The sequence below is a fragment of the Emys orbicularis genome, chromosome 6 (assembly GCF_028017835.1).
Source record: "Emys orbicularis isolate rEmyOrb1 chromosome 6, rEmyOrb1.hap1, whole genome shotgun sequence".
Taxonomy (NCBI): Eukaryota; Metazoa; Chordata; order Testudines; family Emydidae; genus Emys; species Emys orbicularis.
The window spans coordinates 51,501,918-51,522,613 of NC_088688.1; the positions used below are offsets into that span (position 1 = coordinate 51,501,918).

General features: G+C 39.1%; 1 protein-coding gene across 2 annotated transcripts in view; it reads right to left on the reverse strand.

The window, feature by feature from the left end:
* SSBP2 (single stranded DNA binding protein 2) overlaps positions 1-20,696 on the reverse strand; it is a 284,138-nt gene that overhangs the window by 210,256 nt on the left and 53,186 nt on the right. For both annotated transcript variants that reach the window (XM_065406924.1, XM_065406923.1), the window contains exon 2: positions 435-507. In XM_065406924.1, the coding sequence (XP_065262996.1) occupies positions 435-507 (73 nt within the window). The remainder of the gene's footprint in view (positions 1-434; positions 508-20,696) is intronic.

Here is a 20,696-nt window from a genome sequence, read left to right on the forward strand (position 1 = left end):
TATACAACAGGGACAGTCTGGAAATATAATATAGTATAAAACATTTCATTGCCATGTGTTTAGAATGGCTGCATTATCCACAGGTGGTGAAACCATGAGTAAGTTATACAGGTCATCCCAAGCAAATACTAATAAAATTATGTATTCCCTAAATGCCACATTTGTTACAGAAAACAAGTGGGATCTTTATGTGGTGAAAGACATGGAGGGACGGGGTACAAATCACACCAGTGAATTGTTTTGCGAAGTTGGGGATGCCTTGTGCCAGAGATGGGTGAACACCTGGTTAGCACAGACTTAAAAATCCAAGTTTATCAGTATAAACTGATATCCACTGTGTTGTTTTATTCCTTTTTTAAAAAACCCATATACAGTTATTCTATTTGCACACACTATCAAAATTGTGAAAGAGAAGAAAACAATGGGAAACGTACCTCTGATAAAAATGTCTGGGCAGATTTCTGTGCTCCTACATGGAGCAGATATTCATATACATACAGTGCTAACCTGGAAAATGAATGAACAAAAGGTATTCAGTATAGAAAATCTGTTTGTTGTTTGCTCTGGTTTGGTTTGTTGCTTTTTTTTTTTCTTTACGAATAGTCTCAGAAATTAACATATTGAACTATGTACTGCTTGATTGCAGAAAACATCATGTACTAAAAGTGTCAGATCTACTATTATCTCAATTCTCAACTTTTAAACTAGAGTATGTGGGTCAATCGTAGCAGAGCTGTTTAAATAGCACTTAACAAAATATTAGTAAAAAAAACCCAAATTAGTCTATGTCAATATTTTAATGATATTTTGGACAGATGCCCAGTTAGCTCATAGCAGTTCAGTTACTGCTGCTCTATATTTATCCACACCAAGCCAAGCCTGCAATAAAAAATACAACATATCCATAAATTATAGCAATACTGAATTTTTTTTTCAAAGCAATTTTTACTTGTGGAAGGTACCAAGCAGTTAGCACCTTTGACCAATATCCTTTGTTTATTTACAGAACATGTAAACCACAGACTGCAGCAGTAAAAGCTTCCTTTGCTTAATCAATAATCAATGCACCCCCAACTCTGTTGTGGAGGGAGGGACCATCTCCCTAGGGGAAAATGTGAGTTAATCATAAAATTCACTGAATCCCTTGTATTTCTACTGAGATTGACGGTAAGGGTGTCAGTTATGGTCACAGCTCTGGAATGAGCTCCACAAAAGTAGACCCCCAGCCAGGCAAATCACCACTAAAATCAATGAGGCTCCATGAAGAGCTCATTGCATGGTTGGGGCAGATTTTGTGAATACCTGTGCACTAAAACCAGGGCTGAGAACACCATCTCATATAGCCCACAGAAATGGCAAAGCTCAGGCCCTAATAACACAAACTGGATTTGAATAAGTGACCTATAGGTGAAAGGCTTTCTATCCCACTACCTTTTCCCAAAAGAAACCTCTCCCTGGCATATCACTTTTTCTCACAATGCAGCAGTTTAAGATCTTTCCAGTATACATTTCTTTTTGGGGGGATTTACATCTCTTCTGAAAAAAACTGCTCTGCACAGAAATTGTATGTAAAATGTCTCTGCCCAAGAATGGAAAGGGAGTCTGGCTATTGCACTGTTTTAAGGGTGTATTTCTAAAACAGAAAATGGCTTTGTTTTTCATTATACAAGCAATCTGAGAAGAATTTGAACTAAATGCTGTCACTGTTTTTAAAAGATTTATATTTAAAAAATGTGGTGTTACTAAAAAAAGAGGTACAAAAGAGAGGTAGAGAAAGTCTAGTACTGCTCAGGACAGTTCATTTTACCACTTGGTCAGATAATGTTCAGAATCAGCAAAGGCACTGATTGATTGCTACAGTAATTAATAGTCTATAAAATGTGAAAATAAAAATGTGACAATATAAAATACAAGGGAGAAGTTCCAAAATACAGATTTTTCTTGATTCATATTTTGCTTAGAATATTCAGTCTCCTCTACTATATCTCCAGTATCATAAATAAAACTATAGATTTGATTTCTCCTGTATGTCTTAAAGTAACAAAACCCTTGATTCCTTCTAGTCTTAGCCCTGAAAGTGGTGGTAATACGCACATTTTTAAATTCAGGAATATCATGTATTTACAAAATAATACTGATATTAATTTGCATTAAACACCATTCTCATAACACTATAGCGGGGAAAGTATTTTAAGCATTTTAATAGGCTACTTATTGTTAGGTGCTCAATTACTAACGAGGCTCTCAGAGATTGGGATGGGTGCCAATAAAAGAACCTGGAGAGATAGAAGATCATTCATACTGTAGTTTCTCACTCCTAACATACGTTTCCATTATTTAATCCAGAGTTGATGGGTTACCTGGCTCCAACTTGTCAAACTACAAGTGTGAACAAGAAAGCTGAAACTTGGTGACTTAATTCTTTCTACTTGTATCCTCATTCAAATTTTAAGAAATTTGTGGATGTAGCCAAAATCTAAAACCAGAATGATCCAAAAGGGAAAGAAATGAAATTTTTATAAAAATAATCAGGATAACTTGACACTTAAAAACTTCTGAGACACAGAAGCTGTTTTTTTTCTTCTTCTTTGTTTTTTGTTAAAAACAGCATAATCTCTGTTAAATCCACAGTCTAGATGTAAAAGGATCGATAGGGCCATATTCTTTCTCTCATTGCAAAGGAAAACAGGAAAGCACAAGAACCAAAAGTTTATTGAAGAAACACCAAAGTCATAAGACTACCATCTACACCAGGGGTAGGCAACCTGTGGCACGCATGCCAAAGGCGGCACGCGAGCTGATTTTCAGTGGCACTCACACTGCCCGGGTCCTGGCCACCAGTCCGGGGACTCTGCATTTTAATTTAATTTGAAATGAAGCTTCTTAAACATTTTAAAAACCTTATTTACTTTACATACAATAATAGCTTAGTTATATATTATAGACTTAAAGAAAGAGACCTTATAAAAACGTTAAAATGTATTACTGGCATGCGAAACCTTAAATCAGAGTGAATAAATGAAGACGCGGCACACTACTTCTGAAAGGCTGCCGACCCCTGATCTACACAAAGCTTCAGCAAATATTGTACAAAGATATCTAACCTACACTATAGTACTTTAATATTTTTTTAAAAATTGTAAATCTCATCCAAAGACTCCTGGATCCACCCTGTGAAGCAGACAACACCCTATTGGAGCTCCAGTATTAAGCACACCTCTTTTCTGCCCTATATGCTCCTCTAGCCAGTGTGTATTTTGAAAACCACCTAGCATTCCCACAGACCAAAAAACAAAACAAAAAACAATCCCAGTTCTAAAAGCTCTACCTTTTACAGTGTACAGTGAGTATACTCGGCAAATTAAAATAAGGGATTTATAATAATGCCACAGACTTTCTGAGATGAATTATTACATCCTGGTTTAAATTATCAAAGTAGTAACTGTGGGAAGAAAAGGTGGAACAATATGCAAAAATACCTTGTCTACATGAAAAACCGGTTCAGATTTCAAGGGAATAAGACATAAGATATCCCTGATTTTAGGTCTTGAAGAAGACTCTCCTGTGGGAAACTAAGATTAGGATCACATTTATTGAGTGATTGCACAGTCCCACTGGTAGAAACGTCTAGGACCAATTCGGAGGAACGGCTTCCTTGTACAAAAGTGAAGCAGGAGGAAAAGCACAGGCTAATCCAATTGGTTCTTATCTCTAATTTTTTTACATCCCTTGTTGTTATTCTTTCAGGAAATCTTTAGAGAAATTAGCATTATAAATTCATCCAAAAATAAATGTATTTGCCTCAGAAATAAAAAGAAAGATAATACTGTTTTCTGCATTAGCCACAGCAGAGGGATCAACGAAAACTGAAGCTCTGTGGAAAGACAGTTGAAGAAATCAAAAAAGTTGTAATACAGAGCTACAGTGCAACAAGGGGGATTAAGGGAGGTACTGACTACAACTACACAATGAAGAAAGACTAGAATAAGGAGGTTAAAATGGACATAATCTAGGCATATAAAATTAACAGACAGATAAAATTGCTGATTAATTTTCTGGGCTGGTATCTAAGAAAAGAACAGTGAGACAAACTTTGCCTCAGAAGGGCTCAGGCCCGAAGTGATTTTTACAAGGAATGTCTTTACTTGACAGACTAGTGTAAGAAATGGACTACCAAACAGCAAGTATTAATGTCAAGCTGTCACACTCCCTTACTAGATGATAGTAAGTACCTAGGCTGAGGTAAAGCACGGTGACTAGTACAGCTTCTCCCATCCTAAAATTTTCTGCAGCAAAATTTTTATATAGGTCAGGTTTTTCTCAGGTTTAGTCTCAGTTATGACAGGCAGTCTCTCAAAGCCTTTTGGTGTCATCCAGCTTGAGAACATAGCAACTACCAACATGTTGATCAGCGGTGTCAGAGGTTTGCTGATGTACCTCTTCTATGAATTCAAGACTATTTTTTCTGGATACCCTCAATGCTGGAATTTTGCTATGCTGGTTTGTTTTTCTGTTTGCTTCTGCTCTTCCTTTGAGACAGTGTACACAGAAAAATAGAATCACAGCTGGAAGGGACCTTGAGAGGTCATCTAGTCTCACTCCTATGCTGAGGCAGTCCCAAGTATACTTAGACCATCCCTGACAGTTGTTTGCCTAACCTGTTCTTAAAAACCTCCAATGACAGGGATTCCAAAACCTCCCTGGGAAGCCTATTCCAGTACTTAACTATCCTTATAGTTTAAAAAAAAAAATTCTAATATCTAACCTACATTTTCCTGACTGGAGATTAAACCATTACTTATTGCCCCATCTTAACAGGACATAGAGAACACTTGATCACTGTCCTCTTTATAACAGCCCTTAACATATTTGAAGACAATTAACAGGTCCTCACACAGCCTTCTTTTATCAAGAATGTCCAATTTTTCTAACCTTTCCTCCTAGGTCAGGTTTTCTATCCCTTTCATCATTTCTTCTTGCTCTCCTCTGGATTCTCTCCAATTTGTCCACATTTTTCTCAAAGTGCGGTGCCCAGAATTAGACACAGCATGCCATCTGAGGCCTCACCAGGGCTGAGTACAGCTGGATAATAACCTCCCGTGGTCTTACATGTGACACTCCTGTTAATATATTCCAGAGTTATGTTAGCCTTTTCAGTAACTGCATCGCATTACTAGCTCATATTCAACTTGTGATCCACTATAACCCCCAAATCCTTTTTAACAGTACTACCACATAGCTAGTTATTCCCCATTTTGTAGTTGAGCATTAGATTTTTCCTTCCTAAATGTAGTACTTTGTACTTGTCTTTACAGAATTTCATCTTGTTGATTTCAGATCAATTCTCCAATCTATCACAGTCATTTTGAATTCTAATCCTGTCCTCCAACGTGCTTGCAACCCCTTCCAGCGTGGTGTCATCCACAAATTTTATAAGCATACTGTTCATTCCATTATCCAAGTCATTAATGAAAATGTTGAATATTACTGGCCCCAGCAGAGACACCTGCTGAACCTCACCAGATACATCTTTCCAGTTTGATAGTGAACAATTGATAACTACTCTTTGAGTACACTCTTTCAATCAGTTATGCACCCGCCTTGTTGTAATTTAATCAAGACCACATTTCCCTAGTTTGCTTATAAGAATGTCATGTGGAACGGTGTTAAATATCTTACTAAAATCAAGATATATCACATTTACTGTTTCCCCTCATCTGCTAGGCCAATAACCCTGTCAAAGAAGGAAACGTGATAAGAAACATCCACGCAGATTCCAAAACTGAAACACCCTTTAAGTCATTCTGGTCAATTAGTCACCACCTGAAGGTACTACCAGGAAATCAACAGTAATAATTCTAAGTATGTTGCAGGACTAACTTGTTAGATAATAGGGACAAGATGCTGAAAAGGATATAAGTAAGTTTAATGAGAACCTATTAACTTAAAGTAAAGCACTTCAGCAAATAGGTCCATTGATTAAAATTATATAACAAACTCCTTCACCTTCAAATCAAGGGATTAGGAAGAAAACTAACTTTCTATAAAGCAATGCATGAAAGTCTGAAAGCCCCAGTCTCTTTCTGGCTTTGTAGAATCCTGAAAGCCATACCCTGTTTGAAAAATCAGTACCCTTAAGCCATACTTTTTGGCAGCAAGGAGGTTATTGTCAAACAGCTTTTTTGAAAAGGATTCACTGAGAAAATACAAGACTACAGTGTCTTCATTTACTTATCTTAAAATTATATTTTATCTCTTGTAACCACAAGTTGACATTTGAGAAACAGAAACTTGGCCTAGCTGTAAAGACAGACTTAAGATATCCCAAATTCTAACTCTCGGGGTACATCTCAAAGGGAGTGAGTAGGCAAACTACCTTGAATCTATATTGCTAAAGCAGGCAACAAGAATAGAAATGCAAAGCAGCTTCAACTCTGGTTGTTTCCTGAAGTTCAAGGGCTGGGGTCAGAACAGTAAGATGATTGTAAGAATTCAGATTCCATTTTCTTAATCCAGTTGGAGACAGGCAATCATTACATACGGCCAGGGAGATTTAAGGCAACAGAAAGTAAGTAGGGCTGTCGATTAATCACAATTAACTCATGCGATTAACTCAACAAAATTAATCGTGATTAGAAAAATGAATCGTGTTTAATCACACTGTTAAATAATAGAATACCAATTGAAATTTATTACATATTTTGGATGTTTTTCTACATTTTCAAATATATTGATTTCTATTATAACACAGAATACGAAGTTTACAGTGCTCACTTTATATTATTTTTATTACAAATATTTGCACTGTAAAAATGATAAACAAAAGAAATAGTATTTTTCAATTCACCTCATACAAGTACTGTAGTGCAATCTCTGTCATGAAAGTGCAACTTACAAATACAGATTTTTTTTGTTATATAACTGCACTCAAAATCAACACAATGTAAAACGTTAGAGCCTACAAGTCCACTCAGTCCTACTTGTTGTTCAGCCAATCACTAAGACAAACAACTTTGTTTACATTTATGGGAGATACTGCTGCCCGCTTCTTAATTACAATGTCATCTGAAAGTGAGAACAGGCGTTCACATAGCACTGTTGATATTTACGTGCCAGATATGCTTAACATTTGTATGGCTCTTCATGCTTTGGCCATCGTTACAGAGGACATGCTTCCATGCTGATGACCCTTCTTAAAAAAATAATGTGTTAATTAAACTTGTGACTGAACTCCTTGGGGGAGAACTGTATGTCTCCTGCTCTGTTTTACCCACATTCTGTCATATATTTCATGTTATAGCTGTCTCGGATGATGACCTAGCACATGTTGTTTGTTTTAAGAACACTTTCACTGCAGATTTGACAAAATGCAAAGAAGATACCAATGTGAAATTTCTAAAGATAGCTACAGCATTCGACCCAAGGTTTAAGAATCTGAAGTGCCTTCCAAAATCTGAGAGGGATGAGGTGTGGAGCATGTTTTCAGAAGTCTTAAAAGAGCAACACTCTGATGCAGAAAGTACAGAACCCAAACCACCAAAAAAGAAAATCAACCTTCTGCTGGTGGCATCTGAGTCAGATGATGAAAATGAACATACATCGGTCCGCACTACTTTGGATCGTTATTGAGCAGAACTCATCATCAGTATGGACGCATGTCCTATGGAATGGTGGTTGAAGCATCAAGGGATGTACGAATCTTTAGTGCATCTGGCACGTAAATATCTTGCGACGCTGGCTACAACAGTGCCATGCAAATGCCTGTTCTCACTTTCAGGTGATATTGTAAACAAGAAGCAGGCAGCATTATCTTCTGCAAATGTAAACAAACTAGTTTGTCTGAGCGATTGGCTGAACAAGAAGTAGGACTGTGTGGACTTGTAGGCTCTAAAGTTTTGCATTGTTTTATTTTTGAATGTAGATTATTTGGTACATTTAAGTTCAACGTTCATGATAAAGAGATTGCACTACAATACTTGTATTAGGTGAATTGAAAAATATTATTTCTTTCGTTTTTTATAGTGCAAATATTTGTAATAACAAATAAATATAAAGTGAGCACTGTACACTTTGTATTCTGTTTTGTAACTGAAATCAATATATTTGAAAATGTAGAAAACATTCAAAAATATTTAAATAAATGGTATTCTATTATTGTTTAATAGCGCAATTAATCTTTTTAATCGCTTGACAACCCTAAAACTAAGGTTATTTTCCTTGCTCTGTATAGCTATGTGTCCCAATTAAACAATATGGTTTAATTGAAGTTCTGGTTATACATAATCACAAGCTAGAATGTTATAAAGTTAATGTGGTAGAGCCAAAACCTCCTGTTCCTATTACTTGGCACAGTGGCAAAGTGGTATTCCAAGTATACTTTATGTAACTCTTGATATCCTCATCAGCTAGAGTTATCTTATTGTTGTGCTAGGAAGTTGTTGTCCCTTTTATATAAAATCTACCACAAGGGAATTAGTGAGATCACAAGAAACTGTCAATATATTTCTTGTGCGAGTAGATTGTGTACGTTCATCGTGGCAATAGCCATTACGCCGTGAAAGTCTGACACCTGGCATAAAAGGATGATAGTCAGAATATTTCAACTGTGAATATCACAGAAATTAATCTGTCACTTTTGCTATGTTTCTTTTTTTTTTTTTAACATGTTAGATACTCAGGGAAAATTTTGTATGAGAAAATATCCTATCTGAGCTTAATATTAACAATAAACAGGAAAGGGAAAATTGATAAGTGATTAATCCATAATATAGTAAATAGCCATATGTAATATTTTTGGGAGGGGAGGGGCAATAGCAGAAGAACAGCACACATTTTAAAAAGGATGAGGCAAACAATTACTCCATAATCCCTCCTCCTGTCTGAGATCTCGTTGATTTACTAACTTAAAAATAAGGTTTATCTTTAAAGTAAGAGATTGCAGGATTGGGCCTGTATTTAAAAATATTATAACAACTGAAAAATGGTTTTAACTTTGAAGCTTCCTAAATAAGTTTTTTTAGTATGCTTTCTCAAACTTATTTCTTTGTTAGTTTTCAAAATTCTTCTATACCTCAATTTCATTATTTTTTTTTTTAATGTGGAACTTTTTAAAATCAGAAGTTGAGTTATACACGTGGGGAAAAAAAGTACAGCAAGTTTTGAGGCCCCAATACAATTATTTCATAAATTCATCCTGCTCTGAATTGTAAATTTAACTTTAAAAAAAAAAATCTTTTTCTTCATGGTAGTTCCATTCTAGCAGCTATGCTTGTTGTTCACATGGTGTTCCAGGCCTGCTCAGGGTCTGATTATGAACTCTTTACTCCAACGAGAAAGCTGTTATTTGTGCGATTAGACCCACTGAAATTAATTGGACTACTTGTGCAAGTAGCTGCTTGCCATTGTCAGTGAGCTGCTCTAACAGTTTATAGCTGCTCAAGAGTTTATGTTCTTAAACCCTAATCCCAAATACATATGCTCTCTGACTCAATACTGCCTGATACCCAAATTTTATTATTATTTAATTATTTAAAAATAAAAGACTTCATTTAACAGGATTACGATCCACAGTACTTGCCAACTAATGAATGGGCCTTTATTACCCAGAACCATGGTGCTGTCTTGAAGATTGGCCCCCACAGTGGCAAGGTTGTCAGGCAGGAAGCATAAGCCTGCAGAGCTCCGGCCTAAACTAGGGATTTGTCTACACGATAGGAGTTACAACAGCATCGGTATAGTGCAATAGCTATCCCGCTGTAACCTTCTAGTGTAGATGCACACTATGGAGAGACAGAACGGATTCTTCCGTTGTCACTGTGGTAACCCCACCACCCAGAGTGACCGTAGCTCAGTCGATGGAAAAATGCTTCTATTGACCTAGCCACATCTACACCAGAGGGGTTAGGTCAGCATGGCTGCAGTACTCAGGGTTGTGGATTTTTCACACCCCTGAGCACTGTAGCTACATCGACTTAAGTTTTAAGTGTAGACCTGGCCTAGGTAAATAGATTGTATTCAAAAACCTGTTAACAAACAAACACATTTTAAGTGATATAGTAGACAGTGTTAAAACTTTTAGAAACATGTAAACTAGTTAACTCCATTCTAGGGTTCATCACAACCAGCTAATATACTGGTAAAGATGCTAACCCAGGTCTACTCTACTGAAGAGAGAACATAAGAATGTCCATACTTGCTCAGACCAATGATCCATCTAGACCAGTATCCTGTCTTCCAATAGCAGCCTGTGTCAGATGCTTCAGAGGGAATGAACAGAACATGGTAATTATTGAGGGATCCATCCTCTGTTGTCCAGTCCCAGCTTCTAGCCATCAAAGGCTTAGGGACACCCAGAGCATGGGATTGTGCCTCTGACATCTTGGCTAATAGCCATTGATGGACCTATCCTCCATGAACTTCTCAAATTCCTTTTTGGACCTAGTGATACTTTTGGCCTTCACAACATCCCTTGACAACGAGTTCTACAGGTTGACTGTGTGGTATTAAGAATTACTTCCTTATGTTTGTTTTAAACCTGCTGTCTATTAATTTCATTGGGGTATCCCTGGTTCTTGTGTTATGTGAAGGGATAAATAACACTGCTTTAAAAATATGTTAGTAACAAAATGTGTATGACCTATTTACCTAGTCTAAACAGGGGGTCTGTTAATAGTTTCAACGCAGCTCTCCTGGCCACCCCTCAGGGCTTGCAAGGAGTTCTGTGCTACCAGTAAACAGCATGTACATATTATAAGGTTACTTAAAAGAAAGTAAAACACAAAAAAAACTAAAACTAAAACCCCACAGCCTCCCAAGCTTTAAAGCTTTACATTTGTTATATGGCTGCCAGTAGGTGGCATCTAATTTAGCAGTTAGCATAGGATTTCTTTTTTGTAAACTTGAAAAATGACTTGCTACATGTGACAAAAGGTTGTGTTAGAACACTGTGCCTACAATAAACAAGACAGATATTGATTTATGTCACTACAACTGAAAAATAATCAGGACACTGGATTTTGATGCTTACCAGCCCTCCACCCCACAATACTTGAAAAAAGGCAACAACAGTTAGCAAAGCTTGAATAAGCCTTCAACCAAAATATGTATTTTTAAACTGTGTATGTGAAGCAATTTTTTACTCTCCAATATTTAAAAAAATGAATGGCTAAATCCTTCCCTAGCCTGCACAAAATGCTGGGAACAGAGACACTGCCTGCCTACTCCATCTACTCCTTTCTGCTAGGTCAGAACTACATGGGAAGGGCTGGGACCGAGGGAACATACGGTGGAGTGCATTTGAAATAAGCTTAATTCACCCCAAATCAGTGCTTAGTTGGAACTGCAGCGTACAAGCTAGTCCTTTCTCTTTAAATCAGGCAGTTGGGGCTAATTCTGATTAAATTCACAAGGTGGTCTCTCTTTCTAGGGCCCCACCACAAAGAACTTCCATAGTTGAGGAGACTGACAGGATTTCTGGAGTATGGTGTACGTGGTTCCCAGAAGAAGCCATATTTGCAGGCAAGAATTTGTCTTTATTGTGTTAGAAGAGAAACAACTGAAAGTTGCACATACTGAGAAGAGCAATTGTTTGAAACTTCAGGTATTTATTTTGACACTACCTTAGGAGCATGAGTCCGCAAAGAAAGGCAAGGTTACTCAATGACTAGTAGACTTCCAGGATATACAGCAACTCACTTAGCAACTGTTTATATATTTGGGTGGGTTTTAAATTAACAAACAAAATGTTTGCAGTGTTATAGAAGTGTTTGTCCAGGATATTAGACAGACAAGGTGGGTAAGCTAATATCTTTTATTGGACCAACTTCTTTTGGCGGAAGGAACAAGCTTTTGCGCTTCAGGTCTGGTGAAGGTAATCAGAATATCACAGCTAAATACCAGGTGGAACAGATTGCAACATGTGTTACCATTCCTTATGCTTAACAATCTGTTCCACCTGGTATTTAGCTGTGACACTAGGAGTACCTTTCCCAGATCTGAAGAAGAGCTCTGTGTAAGCTCTAAAGCTTGTCTCTTTCATCACGAAAAGTTGGTTCAATAAAAGATCTTACCTCACCCACGTTGTCTCTCAAACAAAATGAAATTTAGCACTTACATAGCACTTTACATATTCAAAGCCACAATACCCCTGAAAGGTAGATTAGTAAGCATTATCCCCATTTTATACAGAGCAAAACAGAAAGATTAAGGGTCTCATTTTCAAAAGTCATTGGTCCCCACCAGTGGGAGTTGTGGGTGTTCAGCACCATTTAAAAATCAGATCTAAGTGACTTATCCAAGGCCATGCAGTGAGACAGTGGCAGACCAGAATTAGAATCCAGGTGTTTCACCTCCCAATCCCATGTTTAATTCATTAGACCAAGTTGCCTTTCAAGCATTAACTGAGTTAGTGACTCAAAAGTCTTAAAATGAATTGTCAGGACAATATGTAATTGTTGTTCAAATATTCACATACTAGGAATTCTCACTAATTCTGAGTCAATCAGGATCGGGGGGGGGGGGAATAAATACCAAGGACAGAAGCTGAATTAACTCAAGATTTGCAGAATACAAAATAATAAAGCACAACACAAATTGGAAAAACTACAGCAGTAAAACTACTACAGGGGAAAAGAAAATATACTGTATATAGTTTGGGCACAGACATTTTGAAAGCACAGGATCTGAAGAACTCCATGTGCAGCATTCCCACTGAAGTCACTAGGAGTTCCATTTGCAGGTTCACTGCACATAACATCAAAACTATCAAGTCTGCCAAGTGCCATGCATTTGCCAACCCTATCATACCTATCCAGAGCTCAGCTGCATTCTAAACACATATGGCTGAGCTGATGGAAGGCTGCAGGCATTTGCCTGCAGTTCCTCCTTCTGGCTGCCACATGCCTGCTGAGTAGGCAGCAAGGTGCATCCTCTCTTGCTGCTCCCCATGCTGGAACATAGGAACATAAGAATGGCTATACTGGGTCAGACCAATGGTCCATCTAGCCCTGTAGCTTCCAGCAGTGGCCTGTGCTAGATGCTCCAGAGCAGGGGTAGTCAATTATTTTTTGTCAAGGTCCAAATTCCTTGGTCAAGGTATAGTCAAGGTCCAGAATCCAAATAAAATAATAAAATAAAAATAGTAATAATAATAATAATAAGTAAATAAAAAGATTTCAGGATCTGTTCAAAAGCATCTGGCAGTCCAGATTCGGCCCATGGTCTGCCTATTGACTACCCCTGCTTCAGAGGGAATGAACAGAACAGGCAATCATTGACTGATCCATCCCGTCACTCACTCTCGGCTTCTAGCCTTCAGAGGCTTAGGGACACCCAGAGCATGGGGTTGCATCCATGACCATCTTTACTAATATCTGATGGACCTATCCTCCATGAACATCTCTAATTCTTTTTTAAACTCAGTTATACTTTTGGCCTTCACAACAGTCCTTTCAACGAGTTCCACAGGCTGACTGTGCATTATGTGAAGAACTTCCTGCTGTTTGATTTAAACCAGCTGCCTATTTATTTCATTGGGAGACCCCAGATCTTGTGTTATGTGAAGAGGCACTTTCTGCACACCATTCACCATTTTATAGACTTCTATCACATACCCTCCTCAATTGTCTCTTTTCCAGGCTGAACAGTGCCAGGCTTTTTAATCTCTCCCCATATGGAAAATGTTCCATACCCCTGCTCATTTTTGTTGCCCTTCTCTGTACTTTTTTCAATTCTAATACTTTTTTTTTAAATGGGGAAGCCAGAACTGCACACAGTATTCAAGATGTGGATAGTGACATTATGATATTTACTGTCTTGTTATCTGTCCCTTTCGTGATGGATCCTAACATTCTGTTAGCTTTTTTGACTGCCACTGCACATCGAGCAGATGTTGTCAGATTATCTAAAATGACTCCAAAATCTCTTTCTTGAGTGGTAACAGCTAATTTAGACCCCATCGTTTTGTGTGTACAGTTGGGAATTATGTTTTTAAATGTGCATTATTTTGCCATTTTCTTACCCAATCACCCAGTTTTATGAGATCCCTTTGTAACTCTTCGTAATCTGCTTTAGACTCAACTATCCTGAGTAATGTTGTGTCATCTGCAAACTTTGCCACCTCACTGTTTAACCTTTTTCTAGATCATTTATGAACATGTTGAACAGTACTGGTCCCAGTACAGATCCTTGAGGGACCCTACTATTTATCTCTCTCCACTGAGAAAACTGACCATTTATTCCTACCCTTTGTCTGCTGTCTTTTAACCAGTTACTGATCCATGAAAGGACCTTCCCTCTTATCCCATCATTGCTTGCTTTGCTTAATAGCCTTTGGTGATGGACCTTATCAAAGGCTTTCTGAAAGTCCAAGTAAATTATATACAGTGAATCATCCTTGTCCACATATTTGTTGACACCCTCAAAGAATTCTAATAGACTGGTGAGGCATGATTTCCCTTTAGAAAAGCCATGTTGATTTCCCCCCAAAATACTGTGTTCACCTATGGGTTGGATAATTCTCTTCTTTATTATAGTTTCAACCAATTTGCCTGGTACATAATTTAAGCTTACCAGCCTGTAATTGCCAGGATAGCCTCAGGAGGCTTTTTTTTTAAATTGGCATCACATTAGCTATCCTCCAATCATCTGGTACAGAGCCTGATTTAAGTGACAGGTTACATATCACAATTAGTAGTTATGCAATTTCACATTTGAGTTCCTTCTGAACTCTTGGGTGAATGCCATCTGGTCCTGTTGATTTATTACTGTTTAATTACCAATTAGTTCCAAGACTCCCTCTACTAACACCTCAATCTGGGACACTTCCTCACATTTGTCACCTAAAAAGAATGGATCAGGTATGGGAATCTCCCTCACAACCTCTCCAGTGAAAACCAATGCAAAAAAAAATCACTTAGTTTCTCTGCAATGGCCTTACCTTTCTTGAGTGCTCCTTTAGCACCTTGATCATCCAGTGGCCCCGTTGATTGTTTGGCAGGCTTCCTGCTTCTGATATACTTAAAATAATTTTTGCTGTTAATTTTTGTGTCTTTTGCTAGTTGCTCTTCAGATTCTTTTTGGCCTAATTATACTTTTATTCTTGATTTACCAGAGTTTATGCTTCTTTCTGTTTTCCTCAGTAGGATTTGACTTCCAATTTTTAAAGGATGTCTTTTTGTCTCTAACTGATTCTTTTATTATGTTGTTTAGCCATGGTTGCATTTTTTTGGTGCTCTTATGTATTTTTTAGTTACATTTAGTTGAGATTAGTTGAGCCTCTATTATGGCAATATGCTTGCAGGCATTTCACTTTAGTGACTGTTCCTTTTGATTTCCATTTAACTAGCCTCCTCATTTATGTATAGTTCCCCTTTCTGAAGTTAAATGCTACAATGTTGCATTTTGTTTGGCACCTCCCCCCTACACAGATGTTAAATTTAATTACATTGTGGTTGGTATTACCAAGCGGTTCAGCTATAGACACCTCTTGGACTAGATCCTATGCGGCAGTTAAGACTAAATCAAGAATTGCCTCTCCCCTTGTGGGTTCCAGGACCAGCTGCTCCAAGAAGCAGTCATTAATAGTGTCTAGAAATTTTATCTCTGCACCCCATCCTAGGGTGACATGAACCCAGTCAATATGGGGATAGTTGAAATCCCCCATTATTATTGGGTTTTCTGTTTGTCGCCTCTCTAATCTCCCTGAGCATTTCACAAGCACTGTTACCATCTTGGTCAGGGGGTCAATACTGTATATCTACTGCTATACTCTTATTATTCAAGCATGGAATTTCTATCCATAGAGATTCCATGGTACAGTTTGATTCATTTAAGATTTTTACTATATTTGACTCTATGCTTTCTGTCACATATAATGCCACTCCCCCACTAGCGCAACATACTCTGTCATACCTATATATTTTGTACCCTCGTATTCCATGTCCTATTGATTATCATTGTTCTACTAAGTTTCTGTGGTGGTTATTATATCAATATTCTCATTTAATATCAAGCACTGAAGTTAATCAAGCTTAATATTTAGACTTCTAGCATTTGTATGCAAACACTCATAAAATTTGTCAATATTTCATTTTCTGCCTTCATGTGATGTAATAGAATGGGATTCTTTTTTGTTTGACTGTTTCTCTTCAGTTCCTACCTGTGCTTTATCAAGATATAGCCTCTTCTCAATACTAGGATATAGAGTATCCCCTTTAATAAATCCTCCTATCTGGGATGTCTCTGTCGAAACTGTGCACTCCTCTGCAACTGTTGGCTTTCTCACAGCCCTTAGTTTAAAAACTCCTTTACGACCTTTTTAATTTTACATGCCAGCAGTCTGGTTCTGTTTTGGTTTAGTTGGAGGCCATCCTTCCTGTATAGGCTCCTACTTTCCCAAAATATTTATTACGAAATGGGGAATACAAATCCCTCCTCTAAACACTATCGGCTCATCCACACATTCTGTCTAACTGGCACCGTGCGTGAAACTGGAAGCATTTCAGGAAATGCTATCATGGAGGTGAAGGACTTTAATCTCTTTCCTAAAAGCCTAAATTTGGCCTCCAGGACCTCTCTCCTACTTTCCCTATGTCAGTGGTACCTACATGTGCCATGATCACTGAGTACTCCCCAGCACTTCACATAAGTCTATCTAGATGTCTCGAAAGGTCTGCAACCTTCTCACCTAGCAGTCAATTCACCATGCGGTTTTCCAGGTCATCACACACCCCTATATTTCTTATTACCAAATCCCCCATTACTATTATCTGTCTCTTCCTAATCAGGTTTCCTTCCCCAGAGAGGTATCCTCAATGCAAGAGGATACTATGACGTCATCTGGAAAGAGGGTCCCAGCTATGGGTCAGGATTCCCAAGAAGGATCAGCTGGACCCCCAGCTTCCCACTCATCACTCCTCCACACAGCTACAACCCTAGTAACCTTAAACATCCACCCACCTATCCCAGCCACAGATGCCAAGTTTCATGCAGCTTCATGTCCTATCCCCTGCCACTGCTCAGGGCAGGGGTTGACCATAAATATATGGTTATATTTGCAAAAAAGTAAAATATCTCAAACAGTTTGCATAAAAAGTCACAACAGTAGCAACGCAAAACTTGGTAGCTATACATTATAAGAACTATTTTCTTCCAAATGTAAAGCCTAAAAATACAGCTTTAGTTTTCTTCTGCTCCCAGAAATATTTGTAATAAGAACATTTTCAAGCAGCTTCCTCCTACTGATGAAGATCTTCCCGTTTGGAAAGCTAGCAGAGAGACATTCCCTACAAACCAACATAGCAAGCATAAACAAAATAGTTATTGGGAAGTTAAAATGTTACCACTGTGAGCAGCAATCTGGAGAATCTGAATGCAAACAGGACATTGTCTTAAATAGTCCACAATTGCTGACTTCCAGGGCAGGCTGCAGGCCCTATTTGTTTCACCTGCTAGCTGATGGGGGTGTTAGTATTGGTCTGCATGCTGATGTTTGATTGGCGGGATGAACTGATTTCATTTTGTTTTTGTAATTTTAATAATAAGCAGGGGAGTCTGTACTTGGGCACTTCTTACTTCTAAATAAAAAAGAAATAATTAAATTAAAATAAATAAAAGTATTGGGAACCCAAGTTGCTACAGGATCCAAATATCTCCACTTGTACGACACTGCTCCTTCTCAAACTAATTTTATTATTTTACCTAGCATTTATGTATGCATTTCTGTTCAGCCCATACTGATGAATTATATGGGTAACTTAGATTTTGCTGGTTTATGTATGTATATTTTCAAAAGCAGTTAAAACAAAGTAATCTATGCCTGATATATTTTTTTACTTGTAATGAGAGTTAATGTACCAGAAATTCAGTTGCCTTTGATGGCATGACCATATTTTAACATACAAGAATACCTTCATTGGCACTTAATAAGCACACAAGTCATAGGCCACAGGCCTATGTCAAAGTGCCAAGGTTCAATTTTGCAACTTGTATTAAAAGCGGAAGAAAAATAAAAACCACAGTCAAACAGAAGGCTTCAGCAAGCCATGGTAAAGTTTTAAGATGCCAGGACTTGGCATCAGTTCCAGAAAGAAAGAAAAAACAGATGGGGTTTTGGCAGCAATACAGTTTAAGCTTCCAGAACTTAGCATTAAGGCTTCCGCTCCACTAGGTTGATGCACCTCAACATTGCATGCCTATTAATATAGCTGATTGAACCCACACCTGACCCTGCTAAATAGACTTTATAGAAGAACATGAGGAAGCATAAATGCCTGTGGGAATTGCAACAGTGACATAGTAAGCTCAGAAAAGTGAAGTAGTTAGCTTGTGACCAAGAGAAAACAGAAAGTGAAGAAGGAAAGATCTCTTCATGTCTGAAAAAGGGGGGGGGGGGGACGTATGTTGCGGGAACTCTTTGTAACTGCTTTGGGTTTGGAAGGTAATTTCAGCAGAAAGAGCTACACAAGACAAATTTCCAGAAAATTACCAATGATGATAGGGCATGTTCCCTAATGATATGGTTTGATGATGTGTGCATAATAAAAAACAAATTTAGCCCATTTTATCCAGATGGAGCCAAAAGCATCGAATCAACTGAATGTTAGAATTACTCTGCTCACTAGTGAAGTTCAGATACCTCTTATTTGATAAAACAATGATTTACTCTCATCTCAATGACATTTTGAAATATAGTGATTAAAACACCTTTTTAGTTTCCTATACAACCTACAGTGGAACAAGTAGACTAATACATACACACAGACCCCTGTACAAAGGGAACATGCATTTTAAGGGGAAAAAAAGACTATTTCAAGTCCATTATATATTTTATTTCTAAAATAAAAATGAATCTTAACATTTAGTAAATACTTATTTTTAAAAAGCATAGGGGTGAAAGTAACTTCAAGGACTTACCGGTACGCCGGAGTCCTGAGCGGGGGCGTTGCCTCAACTGGAAGAGGTGGGGCCTTAACCATAAGAGGCAGGGCCTTTCAAGATTAAAAGGCCCTGGGGCTCCGGCTGTGGCTGGGAGCCCCAGGGCCTTTAAATCACCCTGGAGCTACCAGCTGCAGAGGCGGCTGGGAGCCCCAGGGCTCAGGGGCGCTTTAAAGGGCCCGGGGCTCCCCGCAGCGGCAGGAGCACCGGGCCATTTAAATCCCCGCCCAAGCCCAGCTGCCGAAGCTCCGGCAGTAATTTAAAGGGCCCAGGGCTCCCCGCAGCGGCTGGAGCCCTGAGCCCTTTAAATCACCGCCATGGAAGCCGGTCCAGTCCGGCACAGCGTACTGGCTCTTGCCGGTATGCCGTACCAGACCGGACTGGCTTACTTTCGCCTCTGAAAAAGCACTAACTAGTGCTTTTTAAAAATAAGTATTTACACTACGAAATTAGGTCTATTTAATAGAAAGTCGAATTTTTAAAAATTGATTTGATACAGTTGATTGTGTGTGTCCCCACTAAGCGCATTAAGTCGGCGGAGTGCGTCCACAGTACCAAGGCTAGCGTCGACTTTCGGAGCGTTGCACTGTGGTAGCTATCCCACAGTTCCCGCAGTCTCCGCTGCCCATTGGAATTCTGGGTTGAGCTCCCAATGCCTGATGGGGCAAAAACATTGTCGCGGGTGGTTCTGGGTACATGTCGTCAGGCCCCCCTCCCTTCCTCCCTCCGTGAAAGCAACGGCAAAAAATCGTTTCTTGCCTTTTTTCCTGGGTTACCCATGCAGACGACATACCATGGCAAGCATGGCGCCCGCTCAGCTCACTGTCACCGTACATCTCCTGGGTGCTGCTGACAGACACGGTACTGCATTGCTACACAGCAGCAGCTCCTTGCCTTTGGGAGTTAGCAAAGACGGTTAGCAGCCGTATTGCACCATCTGCTGCTGTCTCCTGGTTGCTCCTGGCCGACCTCGGTGAGGTCGGTCGGGGTCGCCTGGACATAATGGGAGAGACTCCAGGTCATTCTCCTCTTTAAGTTTCGTCTAATGGAGATGATTCCCAGTGGCTGTGAAACTTTCGTATGCGTAAGGGCACTTTCGTGGAACTTTGTGACTTGTTTTCCCCGGCCCTGAAGCACAAGAATACCAAGATGAGAGCAGCAACGCCAGACAGCTACCGGTCAGTCGGGAATCAATTTGGAGTGGGCAAATCTACTGTGGGGGCTGCTGTGATCCAAGTAGCCAACGCTATCACTGAGCTGCTGCTATCAAGGGTAGTGACTCTGGGAAATGTGCAGGCCATAGTGGATGGCTTTGCCGCAATGGGATTCCCTAACTGTGGTGGGGCAATGGACGGAACGCATATCCCTATCTTGGGACCGGAGCACCAAGGCAGCCAGTACATAAACCGAAAGGGGTACTTTTCAATGGTGCTGCATGGACTGGTGGATCACAAGGGATGTTTCACCAACATCAACGTGGGATGGCCGGGAAAGGTACATGACGCTCGCATCTTTAGGAACTCTGGTCTGTGTGAACGGCTGCAGCAAGGGATTTACTTTCCAGACCAGAAAATAACCGTTGGGGATGTTGAAATGCCTATAGTTATCGTGAAGCCATACACAGGCACCCTGGACAGTAGTCAGGAGCTGTTCAACTACAGGCTGAGCAAGTGCAGAATGGTGGTAGAATGTGCCTTTGGATGTTTAAAAGCGCGCTGGCGCAGTTTACTGACTTGGTCAGACCTCAGCGAAACCAATATTCC